Source organism: Podarcis raffonei, chromosome 1 (genome assembly GCF_027172205.1).
Source record: "Podarcis raffonei isolate rPodRaf1 chromosome 1, rPodRaf1.pri, whole genome shotgun sequence".
Taxonomy (NCBI): Eukaryota; Metazoa; Chordata; class Lepidosauria; order Squamata; family Lacertidae; genus Podarcis; species Podarcis raffonei.
The window spans coordinates 126,671,177-126,695,404 of record NC_070602.1 but is presented as its reverse complement, the minus strand read 5'-3'; the positions used below and the strand labels follow the sequence as shown (position 1 = coordinate 126,695,404).

Genomic DNA, 24,228 nt, shown 5'->3' with positions numbered 1-24,228 from the left:
AAGCCTGGGGGCGCGCTGAGCCTTGCGGAGAGCTGCCTGTTCTGGGGGCTGGGGTCGGGGGAAGCTCAGGCTTCCCCTGCCCCAGCCCCGTGCCTGGGGGGGGGAATAATTTTTTTTCTTTATTTCCCCCCCAAAAAACTAGGTGCACCCTATGGGCCGAAAAATACGGTAAATGTTAAAAGGTTACAGGAGCTAGTGGGACCCCAAAGAAAAATGTTACCTGCCCTTCCTACAAGGTGCTCAGGTTGGCACACACATTTCTTCACCCTCCATTCATTTTTATCTTCCCAGCTGCCCTGTGAGGTAGGCTAATGTGTGTGTGTGTAAGAGATACATTTCATGACTGAAGAGCTCAAGCATAGGGAAGCACAAAAATGATGCATGACTTGGTCATTTGTATACTGCTTGTAATACTAAGTTCCACTTTTCTTCTTTGTCAGGTATTCTATGCAAGAAATGTATGATGTGGTAGCAGTCGTAAGTGAATACAAGGACTTTGTGCCATGGTGCAAAAAGTCAGACGTGTTATCCAAGCGCTCAGGATATTGCAAGGCACACTTAGAAGTTGGATTTCCTCCTGTAATGGAGAAATACACTTCAGTGTGTACGCTAGTGAGACCTCATTTGGTTAAGGTAATGGTTTTTTAAAAGCATCTTGTATCGTATAATTGCTTCAGTTTTCCTGCCATTCTATTATATGTAGACAGATGTGCTTGTTCAATACGGAATGCACATACTCCAGAAATTGCTACCTACCCACCCAGTTTTTGTTTTAAGTTATGGCTTCTCTATACTATATTATTTTGCATTAATGCATTATTTTGTTTTTATATCCGCTGAAAAGAAACCTGAAACTAATACGCTGAATGTACATTGACCGTTTTCTCTAGTATAAGACATATTTGTAGAGATTCTTCAAAAACTTGCAGCAGCTCCCTTCAGTTTGATTGGTTGGAGCCTATTTGTTGGATCCATGGTCTCTACCCATACCTTTGGGACTTTTACCCCCCCCCCGGCTTCTCCGGGCTTAAAAAGGAAGCACTCTTTCTAACATTATGAAATAACAAATGAGAAATTATGGATTTTATTCTGGTCTTGTAGTTCTAGTTTATGTGGAAGCCGAAATAAGTTGAACATCTAGGTCTGCAGGTTTTGAATCCAATACAAAAGTGTTAAAACGGTTAACCTTTTCCCTAGGCATCATGCACAGATGGAAAACTATTTAATCATCTGGAAACAGTGTGGCGCTTCAGTCCAGGAATACCTGGCTATCCAAGAACGTGCACGTTGGATTTTTCAGTAAGTATGAGAATAAGCCTCCCAAGCTCTTCAGACTACCGAAATATACCTTTAAAGCCATAACAAGCTGTGCTTGCATGTCACACTAAACTATAGTTTAAGGCAGGGGCAGCCAGCATGTTGCACAGTAGATGTTGTTGGACTACAGCTCCCATTGACCCAGCCAGCCTCGCTGATGGTGAGGGATGAAGGAGTTGCAGTCAGGCATCAGCTGCCAGGCACCATGTTGACTACCCCTGGTTTAGTAAGGTGTGAAAGAGTGGGAATGAGCTGCAGTGAATCTCAGATATGTGCACTTCCTTCCTCTCTCTGCTGCATGGTTCAAGGGGTTTGGAAGCTTTTGCTTAACTGCCGTTTGTTATGTCACCCAAATCAACAAACTCTGGTTAACACTGACTGTGATTTGCTTGTTCAGAACTAACCATGGTTGTTGAAGCTTGGCTTGTTTAAACTAACCATAGTTAGGATCTGACCCGGAACTATAGTTAGATGACGTGATAAGCCAGGGATATTGCTAGGTAGTTAAAAAGACTGGGGCCCAAGCCCATGGCACAAATTTGCTTGATAATTTCTGTGTATATAAACAAATTTTGATGGCATACATAATTACAGCTAGGTGATTTTTGTCAACCCTGTTTAAGTAAAAAGAATACTCTGAACATGTGCAGTTTTACATTTTAAACTCACTTAAATCATAGCACCATCTTGATTACTCAGGAATACAGATTTTGTTTGGGAAACATATAATACAGTGGCACCTTGGTTCCCTAAAACAGCAATTTTACTATCTAACGAGACAATTGATCCATAAAATGAAAGCAATAATCAATGTACTGTGTTATAAAGTAAATAAGACAGTATTGTAGATAATAAAAATTAAATTTCCCCCCTTACCTTCACTGATGATAGTCATTGTTTGAATGGGGGGCTTTTATCCATTTCTGCAGTGACACAATCAATCAGTAAACCTGTAGCTGAACTGGGTTCCACACAGTCACAAAAACAAATTAACCGAAAAAGCCTCAAAAATAAAAACGCAAAATAGCAAAAACAAAAACGCCAAACTTAAACCATTCCAGAAGTCCATTTGACTTCTGAAATGTTTGAAAACTAAGGCGCAGCTTCTGATTGGTTCAGGTGCCCCGGAAACAATAGCTGACAGTGCATCGGACGTTCAACTTCCGAAAAACGTTCGAAAACCAGAACACTTACTTCCAGGTTTTCAGCGTTTGAGTACCAAGGTGTTTGAGAACCAAGGTACCACTGTATATTTTTTAAAAGAAAAGTAGCAATATGTACATGCCTTGTCAGCTGTCTCCCGACGATAGAGTGCTTTAAAAAATAAGAGAGGATGATGCAGTGAACCACTGTCATGGGACATGTTTGCTGCTACCCCCATTTTCTGCTGTTCTATGGGTGTTCATTTTGGAGAGGCTGGACCTCTAAGTGCAGCTCTTGTTGTACCACTTCTGTTCCTGCGTGCTGCAGCATGTCCCCAGTTGCCCTGTAAGCCAAACAGATTTTTCTATAAAGTTGGGAATGGGGAAGTGATTTGAGGCCCAGTACAAAAGACGCAGGTGGTGCTGTGGGTTAAACCACAGAGCCTAGGGCTTGCCGATCAGAAGGTTGGCGGTTCGAATCCCTGCAATGGGGTGAGCTCCCATTGCTCAGTCCCTGCTCCTGCCAACCTAGCAGTTCTAAAGCACGTCAAAGTGCAAGTAGATAAATAGGTACCACTCTGGCGGGAAGGTAAACGGCATTTCCGTGCGCTGCTCTGGTTTGCCAGTAGTGGCTTAGTCATGCTGGCCACATGACCCGGAAGCTGTACACCGGCTCCCTCGGCCAATAAAGTGAGATGAGTGCCACAACCTCATAGTCGTCCACGACTGGACCTAATGGTCAGGGGTCCCTTTACCTTTTTACAAAAGACCTGGGGTTCTGGTTTTCAAGGTCACCGCTTATTAATAATACCTGTGTGCCACAATGTGATTAATCAAAAGGAGAAGTGAAAGCTTCCAAACTCCATGGGAGGAGGGGAGCACGAGCCTGATACAGTACTTGTAAACTGCAGTTTAGTACAATGTGCAAATGCCATCAGTGTGTTGCTCCCAACTGTGTTTATTTTAATTAAAGAAACTAAAAACGACCTGAATTCTAAACATGCCTTTTAAACATGTATATATAAACATAAATTATTATAAACTTGAAAGTTTTCTTTCTGCTAGGGGTGGCATGTGAAATATCTTCACTTCAAATGTGTTTATCTACATATTATGAAAGAATGCTGATTTCTAAATAGCTTTGAATACACTTGGGGTACTGGAAAACTCTTAATCGGGCTTTCCTTCACGAAGCAATTCAACACCATTGTTTGTGTTGTTTCTAGCTTATCATTCAAACTTAGTTTGTTTTTCAATTCTTATTTTTTCAGAAGAAAGATGGATTCTCATTTGTTACTACTAATTTGTAGTTTCAACATAGGGCAGGATCCAAAGTGCCATTTCGGGCAGATTTTTCTGCCATTTCTTGCAGATTTTTCCTCTTTGAACAGCAGATCTTTCATGCCTCCTTCCACTATGTTTCTGAAAGTCCCCTTAGTTTCCAAATAGTATGTCATGTAGTAAGAGGAAGAGGGTTGACTGCTGTAAGCCCCTTGGACTTGTAGAACCAACCCTGCCCATATATTGTTCATTCTAAGGAAAAGAGCAAGAAAGGTCAGATAGCATTGACGAAAGTTAGTCCCAAGAACCTACTCCTATGGTTCATGGTTGTAGAGTCTTCTTATGGTTCAGAGGGAGCCTTGGGGCTCTCACAGTGGGGTGGGATGCAGCATCACACTAGATGGCATGGTGGGATTGCCCTCCCTCCCTCCCTCCCTCCCTCCCTCCTGCAGTCTCACTCCAACTCAATTTGCTCCAGAAGATCCCTCCAACCTTCAGGAGCAGATTTGGGGTGGGGTAGGTGCAGATTTGGGGTGGGGTAGGTGCTGGACCATAAAGAAGGCTGATCGCCGAAGAATTGATGCTTTTGAATTATGGTGCTGGAGGAGACTCTTGAGAGTCCCATGGACTGCAAGAAGACCAAACGCATCCATTCTGAAGGAAATCAGCCCTGAGTGAGTGCTCGCTGGAAGGACAGATCCTGAAGCTGAGGCTCCAGTACTTTGGCCACCTCATGAGAAGAGAAGACTCCCTGGAGAAGACACTGATGCTGGGAAAGATGGAGGGCACAAGGAGAAGGGGGCGACAGAGGATGAGATGGTTGGATAGTGTTTTCGAGGTTACCAGCATGAGTTTGACCAAACTGCGGGAGGCAGTGGAGAACAGAGGTGCCTGGCGTTCTCTGGTCCATGGGGTCACAAAGAGTCGGACACGACTAAACGACTAAACAACAACAACAAAGGTGCAAGGGGCTTCAGATGGGGAGAATGTTCATTATTTTTGTGCAAGTGGAAATCGGTTCAATCAGTCGCTTTATTTGTGTGTACGCTCCCTTTCAGAAATTAAAACCATGCTCAAGGCGGCTTGCAACATATAAAAAATTGCATGATTACAAACGTAACAAAAGCAGTCATAAACAATAAATAAAATATCAAGAAGTATACAACCAAATTGAACCGTTTCCTCCTAAATCATAAGATGTAAAATATACAAAAAATTAACAGCAATAAGAGCAACAACCCGTACCCTAAACAAATTTCCTAAACAATACCCCAGCCCAGGGGCCAGGAAACTTTTTCAGCAGGGGGCCGGTCCACTGTCCCTCAGACCTTGTTGGGGGCCAGACAAAAAAAAGAAGAAAGAATTCCTATGCCCCACAAATAACCCAGAGATGCATTTTAAATAAAAGCATACATTCTACTCATGTAAAAACACACTGATTCCTGGACCATCTGCGGGCTGGATTTAGAAGGCGATTGGGCCGGATCCGGCCCCGGGCCTTAGTTTGCCTACCAATGCCTCAGCCCAAGAGTCTGTTTAGCAGCCCCAGCTCTTTTAGCTGGAGTCAGTCAGGGCTCGCCGTCCCAGGTCAGGTGGAAAAAGGCCTGCAAGGCAGGGAGGTCTTCTAGGACTCACTGCCAAGAGAATACCAAGGTTGGCTGTCACTCAATGAAATGACAGGCTGTCCCTCATATCCTGATGTTGCTGCCTTGAATGTTGTTTTTATTACCCCACCCATCTAGCTGGGTTGCAATGAAATTGTCCAAACTGGTCACACTGGTATCTAACCTAGTAGGACTATTGTAAATTTTATATCACAGGCCTCATAATAAATAAACCTAAGTAGTATATTTTTCATGGATTTCTTCCTGGAGTCTATAAACTTATTAATAAACCAGTGCACTTTTAAATGAACAGTATAGTCTGTCCAAAAGTTCTGCTAACACCTGCCATTAACTCCCTAGCTTCCTTTTTTTGTTCCTCTTTTTAAAAAGGAGCACAGCTTGCATGATGAGATCATTTCTGTAACTTGAGAATTTGTTTAATTTCCTTTTAGCTACATTGGTTTGAGAACTGCCATGCAAGTTCAAACTAGTAAAAACCAAACTGTTGCAAACAGTTCGTTTATCCAGGGGCTGTTTTTGAGTTCTTCCACATTTTAAATCTAATAATCTAGTGCAACCCCCTGGAACGCAGGAATCTTTGGCCTAATGTGGGGCTGGAATCCACAACCCTGAGATTAAGAGTCTCATGCTCTAATGACTGAACTATCCCTTCACTTTGGGTATTCTGACTTTTTGTCAAGTTTAATAAGAATTAATATGTGTTTCCATGCAAGCTCAGTCACACTCTCTTTCCAATTCTGGTGCTTCTGAAAGTCTGTAACTGCTGTTTGCAACATTTAAAACAACAGCAACAGCCTTATTTTTACAAACCATCTTCAAACCTTGCCAGGAAAGGAAGTGAAGCATGTGGCTATTCTATAGCACTTCCCGATCCTTCATATTTTCTGCAAATTAGTTGAACCTTCTTAATAAATTGGGTGGACTGTGTATTTTTTGTTGTGTTCAGTTAGCACTTGCACAAACTGCTCTTGGCTCAGATAAATTTAGGATGAAATTGAATGTTACATTGGCAACCCCATCTTTCCTTGTCTGCCTGTAACACTAATGCAAAGACTGAGAGTGCTTGCAGCTGCAAATAGGTGATCAGAAGCAGGGTCCTCAATTCTAATCCTGCCCTGCTGATAGTCCCCCACCCCCCAAAAAGTGTGTGTTCCAGCTGGGCTCTGCAACTAAGAAAAACTGCTGGGGAGAATCAGCATGTGAAGGTTTTTTTAAAACTCTTATCAGTGCCCCTCACCCACTCCACCCAATTATCTCAGCACACAAACTTGTGCTTGCTGTGATAATTCTAGTTCTGCCTTCACATATGTACATGATTGCATAGAATTGCAGATTTGGCTGCAGACTTTTTGAGTGGTTCTACCAGAATAAATCCCAAGCAGTTTTTTAGACATTGCAACCATAGTCTGGTACGAAGAGGGAAATGTTCAGTGCTAAGGGATTTCTAGCCAAAAGCTTTCAAATTAACTCCCCCCCCCTTTGGGGGGGGATTCCACTTTTAAAATATTTTCTTTGCTATAGTTTAGGATTATGCCCAACTACAGTAACTAAACCTCTTGAAAGCTTACTAATTAATGTTTCATTGTTCTCAATTTGATTTTGTCATGACTGAAAAGAGGCAGTAGATAACAGCAGACTCTGTTGAAGACAGATAGGACTGGATCTGCATGGGAATGGGACCAACCTGCCCATTCCACCTAATTGCTCACATGGTGGATATCCTTTGGGAATTGGCCTCCTTAGAGATCTGATCTTCATTGTCATTAATTATAAATAGCAATGATCTAATGGATCTGGCCAAACCCATGGGGCTATGTAGAGCCCAATTTCAGATCTCCACAATCCCTTTTCCAGCCTCTGTTACATCTGCACAGGTTTGAGGTGCATACCATGTACTCAGAGCCAGTGTGGTGTAGTGGTTAAGAGCAGTGGATTCATAATCTGGTGAACTGGGTTCGTGTCCTTGCTCCTCCACATGCAGCTGCTGGGTGACCTTGGGCTAGTCACACTTCTCTGAAGTCTCTCAGCCTCACTCACCTCACAGAGTGTTTGTTGTGGGGGAGGAAGGGAAAGGAAATTGTTAGCCGCTTTGAGACTCCTTCGGGTAGTGATAAAGCGGGATATCAAATCCAAACTCCTCCTTATAAAAAGAGAAGCTTATAAACAGCTTGATTTTATTTATTAACCCACACAGATTAAAACCAAGAGGAAAATATATAATCCAAAGCATCCCACCCACTTCTAAAAGGCCAGATATCTAAAGGCCAAAGGCCTGATTACAGCGGAACATCTTGCCTGGTGCCTAAAGACCCCCTGGACCTCTCACTTCTTTAAGAGTCATGTCCTTAATAGGCATACATTCTCATTGACTTCATGCATATCCTTAATGTGTAGTTTTGGTTGCAACCACGTGTTGTGACATGACAGTGGCAGTAGTGGAATTGCTTTTGTTTCATTTATTGAAAAAGTGACTGGTTTAATTCCTGTATCAGCAGAAAGGTGGTGTGCAGCAGTTTTCTTTCGTCAGATCTTAAAATTTCAGCCTATATAAATTCTTTTATTAATGAAATTCAGCTCTAAGTGGTGATGCTTATGCAAGTGAAATGCCATCCACAAAAATTAGGAGACCCGAGGGAAACTCAGAAGACTGCCCAACTACAGAAAATCAAACAAAAAGAGAAACGTACTCCACACTGAAATGTTTCGTGTTTACATTGGTATGTGGCTGTTGGCACCTAAATTCAAAATGCACTGAAAAGGTTATGCATAAGTGGAAGGCAAAATGCAAAGAGCTACAGCTAAAACCTTTTCTGCACAAGGGTTTCGTTAGCTGCAAGCTGAGGGAGGCTATCATGAGAAGATGCAGCCAAGAGGAAAACACCCAGAGGAACTTACTATGATTCCATAATTGCCTTGAATATATCCAACAAAGTTCTTTGGTCCTTTGCTGAAATGGATGCAGGAAAGAATGGGCCTAGCCATCTTTTTGTGAGTGACTGACACAACTTACCTTTGTTTCAACAGATTTCTTTTGAGTTTCGTTCCCTTCTACATTCTCAGCTTGCCACACTGTTCTTCGATGAAGTCGTTAAGCAGATGGTTGCAGCATTTGAAAGAAGAGCATCCAAGTTGTACGGTCCAGAAACAATCATACCTCGAGAGCTAATGCTTCACGAAGTGCATCACACATAAGGGGGGGGGGGGAGTAGTGTTATAAACTACTTGGACATCGTGTTTTTACGTGAAGTGTTCTCCCATGCGGGCTTCTAGTTACATGGGAATTTGAAAATTATGTATAATACTACTGTACAACACAGGCCTGTAAGATGCAGATGTATATAATATAAAGCTTCAATCAAGTGCAATTATAAGGTGCTGATAAAGAGTGGCAGCTATAAACTACACCAAAATTGCCTTCTTCCTCTTGCCAGTTTTTATGAAACTCAGCACTGTCTACTGCCTAATGTTTTGCAGTGTTTCTAATATTTACTATTGGAATCAAGTTTTAAGTTATTAGTCTTTCAAATGCATATTTAAGTTATTTTTGCTATTCAGGAAAAGCTTTAAATTAGCACATATAATTCTGAGAACGAATTTCTCAGTATGTGTAACTATACTTAGTAGGGAATGTTTAGCGTGTAAGTGGAATGAATATATAAAGGGCTCTTTTAATCAATAAACATGTATGACATTGTCATGTGCTTTCACAAGATTCTAGCAGGTAAATCTGTTGGGAGTCATGAATTCAAACTTTAAAGTGACTTGAGTTTCACAGACCTGTTTGTATATTACAGTACAACTTTGCTAGGATAAAAACATACTATTCCCTTTGTCTAGACTAGAGCAAGTTTTTGGGCAATCCTCTCTACAGCTAGCACTGAATTTTGCCGTTTTCCAAAGTTGTATAACTGGCTGTGCAACTCAATGTATCCTTTTCAACAGATTCCCAAAACGGCTTCAAGATTACTACCTTTAACTAGGAAGAATCTTTAAAGTTTAGGCATCACAATCAAGAGAAGCTGTGGCATTTTATCCTGAGTGATGCTGAATACACTGGGTTGCACAAATTTAAAGTAATAAAGCGAAGAATGTAGCTGCCTAAACTTTAATAGCTCTTAATCTTGAGCAAGAACAAGGAGTACAACCTTGGGCTCTCCAAATTTGAGCAAAACCAGCAAAAATCAATATAGCTGATGGCAAAGGAACTATTTAGGCTAACCTTCCTCCCATTCCTAGATGAAGAAGAAAGGTTTAAGAATGATTGGCATCTGGCTTTGTACTCCCAAAGAAATGTTTTCAGGCTCACATACCCGATACAAAACAGGATTGAGTTGTGAATAAGTGAATACATTTCATACCTTTTTGAGCAATCTTTTATTACATAAAGTTGTCACATAATTGTATATTTGTCTACTTTGTACACAATTTTTATTCAGTCTTGCACACAATGGCTTCTGCATGTCCTAGTGATAGCAAGCACCAATAAAAGTCTGATTTTAACAGAACTGCAAGTGCTTGAACTGTTTAGAGCACAGCGTTAGTACACGGATCTTCCACCCAGTATCAGGAATGTACAAATGTCTTTATTCAAAGTACAAAATAAATTATCTGTAGGCATGGACAATGACTGTAAACGATTATGCATGTCTAAACTGAAACCCAGTAACTATTGTTACAGTGATTCTTCAAACACCGGCCCTTCTGCAGTCACTAACCATCCTGTTTCGCCCTGACCTGAAGTTTTACTTAAAACTGTCAGGTCACTCACTGTAGTTCCATGATGGGACATCCCTGTAGCTGAGCATTAGAACATGCCACCACCGCCCATGCCAGCCCCCATGCCTCCCATGGCAGTTTCCTTCTCCTCTTTAGGAATTTCAGTTACTACGGCTTCAGCTGTAGACAGAAGGGAAGCAACACCTGCTGCATCCATCAAGGCTGTCCTTACAACCTAAAAAAAGAAGTTTAAGATATATTTCAGTGAGACACCTGTACAGCTCGTTATCTATTGTCTTGAGATGATAGGCCCGTTGGGAAATAAGAGAACTTACCTTCGTTGGATCAATGATGCCTTTCTCTACCATGTTTACGAACTCCCCAAGCATGGCGTCGTAGCCAACGTCGGCTGCGCTTTGCATGATTTTCTCAACTATCAGCGATCCTTCAACGCCTGCATTTTTGGCAATAGTCATTGCTGGGATTTTCAGTGTTCTCTTGATAATTTCGATACCTTAAAGGAAAAGGTAAGCGATGTTAGCAGAAACTAGTCTCGGCAACAGAAGGGGTACATTTGAAATCCCATTACCAGCAAGGGAGCCAACAAAGATTATAGCAACCCTCTCTATCCTGCGCATACGCTTGCCAGAAGACTGCAAGAACAAGGAGACCTTTTGTCCCTTTCAAAAATCTTAACACCTCCCACATCAGGGTTGGGGAAAGCTTTGGCCTGCACAACCTTTTGGACATATGCCAGTGATGGACAGAGCAGTAAATAAAATTGTTATCTAATGGTAGGCCAGTTTCAACACCCCCCCCCCCATTTTCTACCCAGGCAAGCAAGAAGCATCCTTAAAATTGAAATATTCGGCCCCTGAGCCTGAGGTTCCCAGTCCCTGCTCTAAGGGATGGTGACCTTGAGGGAATCCAGATATAGGGACTCCGAACACCCACCAGGGACGCGGGTGGCGCCGTGGGTAAAACCTCAGTGCCTAGGACTTGCTGATCGCAAGGTGGGCGGTTCGAATCCCCACGGCGGGGTGAGCTCCCGTCGTTCGGTCCCAGCTCCTGCCCACCTAGCAGTTCGAAAGCACCCCTAAGTGCAAGTAGATAAATAGGTACCAGTTTATAGCGGGAAGGTAAACACCGTTTCTGTGTGCGGCGCTGGTGCTGGCTCGCCAGATGCCGCTTAGTCATGCTGGCCATGTGACCCGGAAGTGTCTCCGGACAGTGCCGGCTCCCAGCCTCTTGAGCGAGATGAGCGCACAACCCTAGAGTCGGACACGACTGGCCCGTACGGGCAGGGGTACCTTTACCTTAACATCCACCAACATAGCCAATAGGAGCAATTCAAAGGCAGGTTAACCAAAGGAGTTTCCTGCCCACTCAACTGTCTGGACCCCCCAAGGAACCAAGGCTTCTATGCAAGGGTCTACTGAGGGAGGGAGAAGGTACTGGGGAACCTCAAGTTAGCTTTTATCAGGATCCAAGCTCTTAACTGTTACTTTCATTTCTTTAAAGCATGTATAGTGCACCTACCAATTTTCTGATCTTCGTTGGCTGGAGTCAAAGTATCTAGTGCCGGAATGCACCGAAGCAGCGCACAGCCGCCTCCTAGAACGATGCCTTCCTCTACGGCAGCACGAGTGGCATTGAGGGCATCCGTGACCCTGTCCTTCTTCTCATTCACCTCAACGTCACTCGTTCCTCCAACCTAAGAAAAGAAATCTTATTTTAAGGCTGCTGTTCCGAGCTCTCATCTGAAAGTTATTTCACAAAGACAGCTCTACAGCAGAGGAAGGTGGATGATCTATGGCCTTCCCTAGGGAATGAGGGAAAACTCTCATTCCGGCCAGGGTAGCTGGGGCTGATGCGGATCAGAATCTACCATCATCTGGAGGGCCACTGGCTTCCTATTCTCACTTTATAGCCTAGAGAGCGCTACTTGCACCTGCAGGGAAAAAGGCTATCGTTGTGCAGTGATCTACTTTCGGTGAATGTCACTGTGGCGATCATCTTTTAGTTGGCAGGTATAGGACTTTTTCTTTCATAATATTATTGGGTGAGCATTTAGTAAATAAAATAGTAATACTGTATTCTTCTGATATTACAAATTAAAACATCTACAGTAAAGTATTTTTTAAACAACTGTAAACTGCTTAGAAACATTTTATGTATGTGTGTATGTTTGTCTTTTCATTATTGTAAATCGCCCTGTGGTCCTTGAGTGAAGGGCGGTATAGTCGTACCTTGGTTGTCGAGCGCCCTGGAATTCGGACGTTTTGGCTCCCGAATGCCGCAAACCCAGAAGTGATTGTTCCGGTTTTCGAACGTTCTTTTGGAACCCGAAAGTCCGTCAGGGCTTCCATGGCTTCTGATTGGCTGCAGGAGCTTCCTGCAGCCAATCAGAAGCCGCGTTTTGGTTTTCGAACGCTTTGGAGGTCGAACAGACTTCCAGAACCGATTCAGTTTGACTTCCAAGGTAGTATATAATAGTAAAATAATTTTATGCAATAAGCAACAAATAAAAGTAGTAAATAAATAAATAAAAATAAAAAATAGGAATAATAATAATAATACGCAGATTCACCTTTAGTACAGCTACTCCGTCAGAAAGTTTGGCCAGGCGTTCATTGAGTTTCTCCTTCTCGTATTCACTTGTTGTAACCTCCAGTTGTTCAACTATTTCCTGAATGCGCTTTTCAATTTGTACTTTGTCGCCTTTCCCTTTAAGTAGCAAACAGTCATCTTTCGTCACAATGACTTCTCCAACTTTACCAAAATCATGAGGTTGAATGTCTTCTACATTTATGGTCAAGCCTTCTTCCCCAAACACCTGAAACAGATTAATATTAAATACTTAAAAGTCCATGGCTTTTTTCAAATTACTGATTAGCTGGTTTCATTCAGACAGCTTCACTGGGAATGCAATCCTAAATGCATTTACTAGAGAAAGCCCCACTAAAGTCAGTGAATGGGCTTATTAACACTCTTAATTCTTCACCTAGATTTTCTGTACTTGTAATTGCAAAGTGACCTACAGGAAGTAACAGCTTCCTGGACATTTGCAAAATTTGGTTGATTTGTTTTATTTACATCCACGGTAATACCCCACTTTCCCTTCAAGGACCTCAACACCGCATACAAAGCTCTTGCTCTCAGCATTTTATCCCCACAACCACCTTGACGTAGGTTAGACTGCGAGACAGCAAGTGGTTCAAAGTCACCCAGCAAGTTCCATGGCTGAATGGGATTTGGACTCGCAACCTGGGTTCAACCACTACAAATGTCTCCGCCCGTTACATTCACATTCTGAATTGGTTTCTTAATGCACAGAGCTTACACTGGCAATGTTATCTATTTTCTAAGCAAATCTTTTATGACTGGAAAGAAGGGCTATGTTCAGCACTGAACAACCAATGATGTATGCAATGGTAAACAGGGCATAGCATGGCTTAGGCCTGACTCAACTGATCAGTGCGTGGTGCTTTCTTTAAACTGGCACACATCTGTAGCTCAGTTGTAGAGCACATGCTTTGTATGCAAAAGGTGCCAGGTTCAACTCTTGACATCTTTAGGCAAAAGGGGGAAAGATTACTGCCTGAACCTCAGGAAAACATCTGCCAAACATCTGTTGATTGTACTGAGCTAGATCACAATCTTCAGCTGGCACAGGTGGAGAACCTATGACCCTTCAGACATTGGGACAACAGCTCCCATTAATCTCAGCCAATAGTCAAGGATTATACTGGTTCCCCATCATGGTAACAAGTCACAGCCCAAGCAAAGTTGCAGCAGTCGCAAACCATAATACAAATATGGTTTAAAAAAGGTGGTCTGCAAAGTTGGGCTCAAGGTTGGTTGGGGTTCTTAAGAAGAGGAAGACTAGTGAGTTATGTGGCCCAATGGCCTGTCTTTGTGTGAAGTCCCCATGTTTCTATGGCAATCTGGATTAACATCCATTGTATTTTGTTAGAAAAGTACATATAACCAGTGATGGCTCTGCAAGGAACTGGTAAATGAGTATTCCATGCTAATTAAGATACATATGAAAATTTACTTACAGCACCACCGGTAGCAACTGCCATATCTTTAAGCTGATTTTTTCTATTGTCACCAAAACCAGGTGCTTTCACGGCAACAACCTGTAGGCCAACCTTCAGTCTGGAAAAAAAAGGAGAGAAAGTCAGCACTCCAAGTTATTAGTTGTTCACGTCTTTATTCCGAAATGGTACAACTGTGTTCTGGTAAAATAGGGCTCTCCATAGTTGACAACACTGAAAACTCAACCGAAAATCAGTGAAAGTGATCTCCTATTCATTGTTTGTTTGTCAGGATTTAAATTTGTTTTCATATTAAAGGCTGAAGACTACAGTGGTACCTCGGGTTAAGAACTTAATTCGTTCTGTAGGTCCGTTCTTAACCTGAGGTACCACTTTATTTAATGGGGTCTCCCGCCGCTGCTGCCACACGATTTCTGTTCTCATCCTGAAGCAAAGTTCTTAACCGGAGGTACTATTTCTGGGTTAGTGGAGTCTGTAACCTGAAGCTTCTGTAACTGATGAACATCTCCCCCCCCCATAGTTTAAGCCCACTAGATCTGCAATGCTAAGTATTCTTTTATGGACTTCCTACTTCAATCAGTAAGGCTTATTTCCTTTATGATCTGGCTATAAAGTGTACAATTTCTTGGACCAATACCTGGAAAAAGAAAATGTTTTATCTAATTATAGCGAAGGTTTTTGCCCTACCCTGCAACAGTTACCCCTTTCTGCAGCAAGATTAGTAAGGAAGATCAAATGGATTAAACTCAAAAGTGTTAAAAATAAAGACAGATACTTGTTCCACGCCTACCTGTTTAATACAAGGGTACTGAGGGCCTCTCCATCAACATCTTCAGCAATAATAACTAAAGGCTTGCGGTGATTATTGGCAATTTCAAGAGCTGGTACTATGGACTGAACACTAGAAATCTTCTTTTCACTGATTAACACGTAAGCATCTTGGAATTCACATTTCTGTCCTACAGATGAAAGCAACGTTATTGAAATAAATTACAAAATACTATTTCAAGAGATAGTGACTATTAACATTCCTCCGTTTCTAATCCTATCATAGCCATTATGCAGCCACCTTCTTTGAAATGCTTCAAAAAACATGCCCAATTACAGCAGACTTTCAATGGTCTCTAACATACAACTTTTCTTTGAACTTAGTGCTGTTAAAATGCTACCCAAGGACATGCAAAAACAGGACTATTAATTCTTGCATAATTCTGTATGTTACTGGTTTTGTTTACCTGAAACCAGTAACATACAGTATTTCAGTTTAATTCAGGGATGGGCAGAAGGTAGATCAGGATCTACTGGTAGATCTCTCTGTGATCTGCAACAGATCAAAGATTTCTGGCTTCCAAATTTTTAACAATGGTGTAACGCTCAAAACAAAACAAGCTTTTTCAACTTCCTTCTAGATTAGGCTGCTTGAAATGAAGGAAGCTTGGGAGAAATATAATTTGTTACTTGTGGGAAAGATTAAAGCTGGATTCCATTTTTTTCGTATTTCAGTAGCAATCTTTTTTTTTTTTTTGCCTGTACCCAAATTTGCCTCCTCACAAGTAGGCAAATAAAATGCAAGCATGAGAGTTCCAGCACCTATAATTTGTGAGGCAGCTTCGTCAGCAACGGCACACAAAAGGGCAAACATGTGTTACATACCTAGGGTATTCCATCAAGAATCCTAAGAGCTTCATTAAGGTTTGGATCATGAGATTAAGTTCCTGACAAGTGGCATGGGGAGCTCTCACCTTTCCCTGTGTGTTTATCCGTATGTACAAACCACATCAATGCCAGAAAAGATGGCACAACTTGTGCCACAGATCTAATTCTGTAAATTAGGGAGTGGGTTCTAATATTTGCAGACACCTCTATTTTGAGGCAAAAAGGAACACATTACTAAGATATATTTTTTAACTGTGTTTAGTCTATTCCAACAGAACCAAGCTGTTAAGGCAAACGAGCAGTTTGAGTCTTGTTCTAACTTACCTTTGGCTGTATTAATGAAGTAGGGAGAGATGTAGCCTCTATCAAACTTCATGCCTTCAATAATTTCTAATTCATCATTCAAAGTTTTCCCGTCCTGTTTTTTTAAAAAAGGTCATGGAAATTAGCTGCACCCTGTGTGCACAACCTATCTCATAACAAGCTGCTTCATTTTCAGTTTTAGATCTTTGGCTCCCCAATAATGTTGCACTTTTTCTACAATGATGAGGTCTTTTCCTCAACAATGAGCTAGTATCCCATTTTGGCATACAATAAGCAGACCTTACTAGAGTTACCCTTACCTTAACTGTGATAACACCTTTTCGTCCAACTTTTTTCATGGCATCAGAGATTATGTTGCCAATTTCCTTGTCGCCATTTGCAGATATTGTAGCAACCTGTCCAACAAAAAGAGAGAGGTCTGCGTGAACTAGCTACAAATACTACCTTTAAAAAAAAAAAAGAGGCTGGAGTATTGAAAGCATAGTCAAAGAGGCATTACAACGCAAATTTAAGGAATAGCGCCTAAAACATTTTCTCACAGATACAATATTGTTAAAGGAATGAAATATTACATTTAGCAAGCCCTCTTAAACGGTGCACCTACACGATATAAAAGTAGCAGGGAGAAGGAAGATGTTTGTTTTACGAAAGAGATAGCATTTACCTGAGCAATTTCTTCTGGAGTTGTGACTGGTTTGGACAACTTCTTCAATTCCTCAATTACAGCATCTACAGCGAGCATCACCCCTGTGGGAACACGGTACAGCTATGCAATTAAACGCGGCAGCTAAAAAAGCCAATGCAATTCTGGGCTGCATCAATAGGAGTATAGCATCTAGATCAAGGGAAGTAATAGTGCCACTGTATTCTTCTCTGGTCAGACCTCACCTGGAGTACTGTGTCCAGTTCTGGGCACCACAGTTCAAGAAGGACACTGACAAACTGGAACGTGTCCAGAGGAGGGCAACCAAAATGGTCAAAGTTCTGGAAATGATGCCTTATGAGGAATGGCTAAGGGAGCTGGGCATGTTTAGCCTGGAGAAGAGGAGGTTAAGGGGTGATATGATAGCCATGTTCAAATATATAAAAGGATGTCACATAGAGGAGGGAGAAAGGTTGTTTTCTGCTGCTCCAGAGAAGCGGACACGGAGCAATGGATCCAAACTACAAGAAAGAAGATTCCACCTAAACATTAGGAAGAACTTCCTGACAGTAAGAGCTGTTCGACAGTGGAATTTGCTGCCAAGGAGTGTGGTGGAGTCTCCTTCTTTGGAGGTCTTTAAGCAGAGGCTTGACAACCATAGGTCAGGAGTGCTCTGGTGGTGTTTCCTGCTTGGCAGGGGGTTGGACTCGATGGCCCTTGTGGTCTCTTCCAATTCTATGATTCTAAACAATCTACACAGTCAACAGAAAACAAACTTAACCATCGTACTATTCTCCAAGAGCAACAAAAAGGCTATAAATGATCATACAATGCATTATCCCTGACTGCTGGGATGCAGTTATCACATTAAACACCAGGAAGATAGGGTCCACACATGTCACAGGGCTGCCTCTTCTTCTTCTCTGCATCATGAATTTCTCCCCAAAAAAGCATTCACTAGGAGGGGTTCTTCACCTAGGAAAACACAGTGCATTGTGCCCTTGGTTACCTCCACCCCCAACATCAAGGGCTTTTCACCAGCTAGGGAAACGCCAATCTGAAGCCATGGAGGTTCACTTGAATCTGTCTCTGCCTTAAAAAGGCAAGAGCAGGAGGCAGAACCAAAAACGCAACTTCCATAGTGCCAGGCAACACAAAGCAGCAATAGGAGGGAAGATGAAGATGCAATTTGCTTATTAAGACTATCTGCGGGCATGCGCTACTCATTTTGGGCAGCAACTGTTCCTCCTACCCTGCCATGCAGGCAGACCTTCAGGGTCTTAATCCTCAACGCACTTGTTTCATGCCTTTAAGACGACCACAAAAGCATTTTATGTGCCTCTTTTATAAAAGACCGATAAAAGCCCAGGTACCATTACGCTCGGTAAACAACACGTAACGTAAGCTGTCGCCAGAAACAATATACGTACAAAAATTCACTGACCAATGTGCTTTAACAGGGGTCACAATATATTGTTAGTAATTTCATTCTTTCATTGCTGTTGGATCTCATGATCCACATTCTATAGTGATAGGAGTGTGGGAACAGAACTCAGACACTGTACTTCCGTTCTATGTGCTTTTGTACTTTCTCTCTTTGTTCTCTGCTTTCGGACAGAGGAGACGTGTCTGAAGCTGCTGCTCACACTCAGCCATGTTTGTTTTGATCTGCTATAAAGAAGCTTTTGCAATGCCAAATAGCTACACTCACTTCCTGCTGATACTCAGCTAACGCTAATAGCGTGCCCACAGCTCCACTGGATGTGGGTCGCTGGACACCTGCGTACGAGGAAGGGATGTACGCATATCTATGACCAGAAAATTAGACACCCCACTTCCCATTTTCTTTTCACGAAAGTAGCACCTTGTCATGTTTCTGCAACATTGGTACATACAGTGGTACCTCAAGTTACATACGCTTCAGGTTACAGACTCCGCTAACACAGAAAGTGCTTCAGGTTAAGAACTTTGCTTCAGGATGAGAACAGAAATTGCGCTCCGGCAGTGCGGTGATGGCCCCATTAACTAAAGTGGTGCTTCAGGTTAAGAACCATTTCAGGTTAAGTACAGACCTCCGGAACGAATTAAGTACTTAACCCGAGGTACCACTGTAATTTGAAAACAAATTCCAAGATAAACAAGGAAGATAACTAGAGGAATTGGCAGGTGTGAGCCAACATTATCCACATCATTACCTCTCCTGATCTCCACTGGATTTGCTCCTTTACTGATCATTTCAAACCCCTCCCTGGCAATCGAACGTGCCAGTACCGTTGCAGTCGTAGTACCGTCTCCCGCCTCTTCATTGGTATTGTTGGCAACATCCTGAACTAACTTGGCTCCAATGTTCTTGTACTTGTCCTTCAAGTCAATTGACTTGGCTACTGTCACGCCGTCTTTCGTCACCTTAGGGCTTCCCCAGCTCTGTTCAATAATTACTGTTCTCCCCTGTAAAAACATGACACACACACACACGCACAATGAAACACTGGATTACTAAGGTGATTTCTTCCTGAGGCTGGAAGCCGCAACGCTTCCAGGAAGGCAGATATGCAAAAGTGCAAACAGTGCAAAAGACCCTCTTGAAAGATGGTGGACTCTCCTTCCTTGGAGATTTTTAAGCAGAGATTGGATGGCCATCTTTCATGGATGCTTCAGCCAAGATTTCTGCATAGCAGGGGTTGGACTAGAGGACCCTCTGAACTCTACAATGTCATGATTATAGAAGATTAGAAGAGCCTGCTGGATCAGGTCAACGGCCCATCTAACCAAGCATCCTGTTCCCCCAGTGGCCAACCAGTTGCCCGTGGAAGGCCCATAAGCATCTGAACACAAGAGTACTCCCCCTTCCTGTTGTTTGCGGCAACTGGTATTTGGAAGCATTATGACCTCCAGCTGTGGAAGCAAAGCAGAACCACTGGGGGTAGCAGCCATTAATAGCCTTCTTCCCCCATGAATTTGTCCACCCCTCTTTTAAAGCCATCTGAATTGGTGGTCATCACTGCTTCCTGCAGCAGCAAGTTCCACTAGTTTAACTGTGTTGTGTGGCTTGCAGTGTTGATGCACAATCTGGCTTTGGCTAACATTTACAGACTTTTCCACCAGCAGCTGATACCTTAGTAAGCAGAGAGCTATGTCAAGATGCTTGATATATACATGGAAGCAATGTTTACAGCTCTGAACTTCAGGTTTTACATACATACATACATACATACATACATACATAAAATATTTTTAGCAGGCATTCAACTAATGTTGAATGAAGTATTTACACTTGCACAATGGAACTTCCTCCCCCCGCCCCACAAAAAAATCTGTTTTAGGGGCTCCTTCTATCTTTTAGAACAGGTATGGGGATAGCTAGTACTCATGCAAGTGGGACGGACATTCTGCTACATAAAGACAATTTTTTGCTCTAACAGGACCCTTGTAAAACTTCACTGTATGATATTTATTTATGGGGCACCTGTCAAGCTACTAATCATTCTGAGTGCTCACGGGTTGCAGAACACTGAGCGTAGACATAGCTTGTTCCTCTCTGCCACCTATTGACACAACCGTAGCACATCAGCCACGGCTGCAACGCCTGCAGGGGCATATTTTGTGATATTTATATAGCAATATATAATATTTATCCCTACACATGGTGCATTTCGAACAACCCATGAATGTTGGAGGGGAGGAACAGCAATATCTTATGTAAGGAAGTGTGGGCACAGATAATGTGAATGTAAAGGAACAGTTCCATTTAAACTGCTGGTATAGATAATACAAAATGTAAATTAGTTGTTCATTATGGTGTGGCTTTTATATCTAAACTCTGTTGTTCTTGTACCTTATTTTAACTTTTTCTAAGAATTTGTCTGCAAATCACCTTGTCATATTTATCAGATTAGTAAAAAATTAAAAAATGACCAGCTCTGAGGACATCAGAGGAACCGCTTAAAACGAGGGTCCACCAATTCCAATTAGCCTTGGTAACCAGCTAAACTTTCTGCCCACTGCTGGCAATGACACTCTTTGAGAAACAAGGTCTTGCTTGACTAAGGTATTGTATGACACAGTTGGGCTGTGGGAAACTTTCTAACTTTGCGCTGAGCCAAAAAGCTCACCAAAGAAATTATCACCAGTTTTTTTCCTGAGCCTCTCTGTTCAGTGTGAGGTCAAGTATAGCGACTGTCCAGAGTAATGTTGGGACTTTTGCTCACTTTAAGCACATTTTACCAGTGATGAGCACATTTATGGACTGCTACAAGTGGACAATGGTGCGACTACAAAGGAGCAAAGGGATGTGTTACACAGGTGTAGGAAACTAAAGCAGGGAGCAGGAGAGGCAGGAAGAGCATGTGACTGAAGAGCAGTGACTGTTTGCAATGAAGACGGACAGAGCTTTGGGACTGTTAATGGTTAACTGAGATACTTTACGTATTACTAAAGATTCATGTCTGTAGCATATTGCAAGGTTCCATCTAGAGTACTTAGCGAGACTCCCTGCTGCTGCTTCCAATGGCTGGCCTTAGAAGCCCAAAAGAAATTCAGATGAAGGCCACCTTGTGCACACACCTCTTGATGCCCCTTGTCCTGCCTGAAGGTCTAGCCACCATTAAGGCAAAAAGGAGATCAAGTGAGTGATGCATTCTGCCTTGTATGGCAATCCTAGCCCCCCTCAAACTAGCTATATATGCAGCTGCCATGTAGACTTGAAACCTTTGAGGATTTTAGCTCAAAGGAATAACAAAGTGAGAGAATGCATGAAAGAACATGTCCCAACTATCTCATTCATCTACTTGCCAGGCAACAAATTCTAATTCGTGTCAAGTATGTATGCCAGTGGCAATAAATTTACAGGAATGCCCTAGCAAACCATTTTAAAGAGGACCCAAAGGACAAGGTCCAGTCAAAGTGAAGCACTTTCAAGTGCCAATGATTCCATTGGAAGGTTATTTAAGCACATGCTCACCTCTCTCATTGAAAAACCAGTCAGACCCCAAAGCTCTTAATTTTGACTGGATCGTACCCCAAGCATGTAGGATATATTTTGGACTATGCTCATTCCTTCAGCACAAGCTTCTGCATAACAGCAAGTAAAACCATTTCAGTACCTTTGGTCCCAAGGTGACGGCCACAGCATCAGCGAGAAGATCAACGCCCTGCAGCATAAGAGCTCTAGCATCTGCTCCAAATTTAACTTCTTTTGCATAGGATCTTGTAAGGTGCGGGGCCAGTGCTCTGGACACCGGCCTTATCTGACGCAGCACTGTTGGTAAACGGAGCATTTCTACAAACGAATGAAATTTTAAAAGAAATCAGTGCCAACACAACCACTGCTAGAGAGCATTCCATGCCTGTAGCCATGAGCTCAGTCGCGACCATTGCTTGAAGGTACACAAAGTGGCTGAAGTCGTCTGAATGCAAGCACTGCCTTTTGAAAAAATGGCGACTGAATTACAGGGCTACGCATGACTGGCAACAGCCATAAGAATCAGAGTTGGAAGGGGCCCCAATGGATCATCTAGTCCAGGAATAGGCAAACTTGGCCCTCCAGATGTTTTTGGGACTACAACTCCCATCATCCCTGACCACTGGTGCTGTTAGCTAGGGATCATGGGAGTTGTAGTCCCAAAACATAGTCCAACCCCCTGCAATGCAACAATATGTACCCATACGGGTTGCTAATTTGAAGGTCCCTCAGGTGGCACAATGACTATTAACCAGAAGGTGTCAAGCCCACCTAGGGACAGCTGTGGGCAGGATTTCTGCTTGCAGGGGGTTGGACTAGATGACCCTCGGGTTCCTCCCAACTCTAAAGTTCTATTATTTTATGTGCTAACACCAATTAACCCTGTACACTAGCATAGGACACTTAAGGCCCTCCAGATATTGCTGGACTACAGCTCCTTAACCACTGCCCATGTTGGGTGCAGTTGATGAATGTTAGGAGCGTAACAAAAGGAGGGAACCACGTTTCACAACCCTGGCATACATATTTATCCTGAGGGAGAAAATATTACATAATTTCAGCACTGATTTAACTTCAACAGAGTGCACGTGCGTTTTAGCACATATACACATGATCAGAACTACTGAGCAAACGCTTGCTTAATGGGGCATATCTAGATAGCTCAGTTGGTTATGAAAATGCCAAGCTTGCAGGTCTGATCCCCATACAGGGAACTGCATATCCTTGCTATTTTCAGGACATTAAGTCTAGATGACCCACATGGACTTTTCCAACTCTACAGTCCTAAAAATCGGAATGGGTATCCTATTGATTCCAATTAGTTACCTTGATGTTAAGTTTCAACGCAAAGGAGCCAAGGGAACTACAATACTGAACTAACCAAATACCAGGAATAATGGAGATAGGGAAACTGCTCAGGTCGTCAAGGAAAAGCCAATGAAAGAAAACGGGGAGGTGGGGTGGGATGGAATGTGTGGGGGAGAGGAAAGAGGCCTCAGGAGGAGAAAAGAGGGAAGAAGAAAGTTCAATGAACAAGCCCAGCGTATCCTTTGCCCCCCACACGTGCTCCTTCCTACTATCAGGTCGGCACACAAGGTCATGCGGACCCACGCCTCCCCCTGCCGCCAGGAGGGCAGCGCTGCAATGCAAAGGGAAGGGAAGGCTAACTTTGGCCCACCTTTCCCCCTAGGGCGGAGGTGGTGGGGGGTGGGAAAGAGAGGGGCGCAGCCCCACCTTTAACGTGGAGGAAAAAACGCGCAAAGGTCTCCTTCAGCAGCAGTCTCACCAGGGAAGTCGCAGAGGGGCGCCAGAGCACGTGCACGGGTCCCAAGCAGCCACGCAAAAAAAGGGGCCAAGCGATCACGAGAGCCTCGCAAGGTTGTGATTTATTTTTTTGGGGGGAGGGGGAGGTTCAGCCTAAGCGAAAACCGTCAAAGCGAGGATCGGACCTCGGCATGGAAGACTCGCAGGTCCCGCCCCCCATCTCTCAACACACGTGTGACCGCATTCACACGACAGGGGAGCGGCGAGAATAAAGGCGCTCGGGCCGAAGGAGAGGCTTGGCGTGGCTGCTGCAAAGGCCGCTTCTTATGCCTGATAAATGGGTTCTCTCTCCCGCTATCCCCGCCACGTCTCTATAAAATCAAGGACTGAGACACGCGTCGCCGCCGCCGTCCCCCCCCCCCCAATAAGGAGTTCCCTGATCCCATCTACCCTTTCCCCTATGGGGACTAAACCACCTCGTGCGGCCGGGAGGGGGCTGGTCAGGAGACCATGCGGGGAGGGGAAACCCCGTTTTCATGCACAGGACCCTCCCCGCTCCCATTGGTCAAGCTCTTCCTTTCCTCTCTCCTTCGCCCCCCCCCCCGCCGCCTGCTTACTCTTTGGCGGCGGCTGGAAGCGGTTGCAGTACGAACGGCAGCGGGCTCGGCTCGGACCGCACGCGCACAGCCTGGGAAGCAGCGCGGCTCTCTCGCGACTCTCCTCCGCCGCCCCGCCC

At 43.3% G+C, this 24,228-nt stretch overlaps 2 protein-coding genes and 1 non-coding gene across 3 annotated transcripts in view; 1 reads left to right on the top strand and 2 right to left on the bottom strand.

The window, feature by feature from the left end:
• Positions 1-9,870, top strand: part of COQ10B (coenzyme Q10B) — a 16,926-nt gene extending 7,056 nt beyond the window's left edge. Inside the window, exons 3-5 of the mRNA XM_053361587.1 lie at positions 441-633; positions 1,198-1,299; positions 8,390-9,870. Coding sequence (XP_053217562.1) covers positions 441-633; positions 1,198-1,299; positions 8,390-8,557 — 463 coding nt within the window. The 3' untranslated portion in view covers positions 8,558-9,870. The remainder of the gene's footprint in view (positions 1-440; positions 634-1,197; positions 1,300-8,389) is intronic.
• On the bottom strand, positions 9,725-24,228 carry HSPD1 (heat shock protein family D (Hsp60) member 1). Its single transcript, XM_053361553.1, has 12 exons — positions 24,110-24,228; positions 21,871-22,046; positions 18,964-19,216; positions 16,790-16,872; positions 16,425-16,520; positions 16,126-16,219; positions 14,936-15,104; positions 14,146-14,245; positions 12,672-12,917; positions 11,621-11,795; positions 10,417-10,595; positions 9,725-10,316 (listed from the first exon to the last, which is right to left on the bottom strand). The coding sequence occupies exons 2-12, from the start codon at positions 22,042-22,044 to the stop codon at positions 10,170-10,172; spliced, it is 1,716 nt and encodes a 571-aa protein (XP_053217528.1). The 5' UTR covers positions 22,045-22,046; positions 24,110-24,228; the 3' UTR covers positions 9,725-10,169.
• LOC128403066 (small nucleolar RNA SNORA17) lies at positions 20,234-20,367 on the bottom strand. Its single transcript, XR_008327855.1, has one exon. It is a non-coding gene; the product is annotated as a small nucleolar RNA SNORA17 (small nucleolar RNA).

Excerpts from the sequence above, each read along its gene's own strand:
- HSPD1 (XM_053361553.1), bottom strand. The coding sequence starts at position 22,044 with ATGCTCCGTTTACCAACAGTGCTGCGTCAGATAAGGCCGGTGTCCAGA. Across the intron at positions 19,217-21,870 it reads CCGTCACCTTGGGACCAAAG|GGGAGAACAGTAATTATTGA; the intron begins GTACTGAAATGG and ends ATGTTTTTACAG. Across the intron at positions 16,873-18,963 it reads TCCAGTGGAGATCAGGAGAG|GGGTGATGCTCGCTGTAGAT; the intron begins GTAATGATGTGG and ends GTGTTCCCACAG.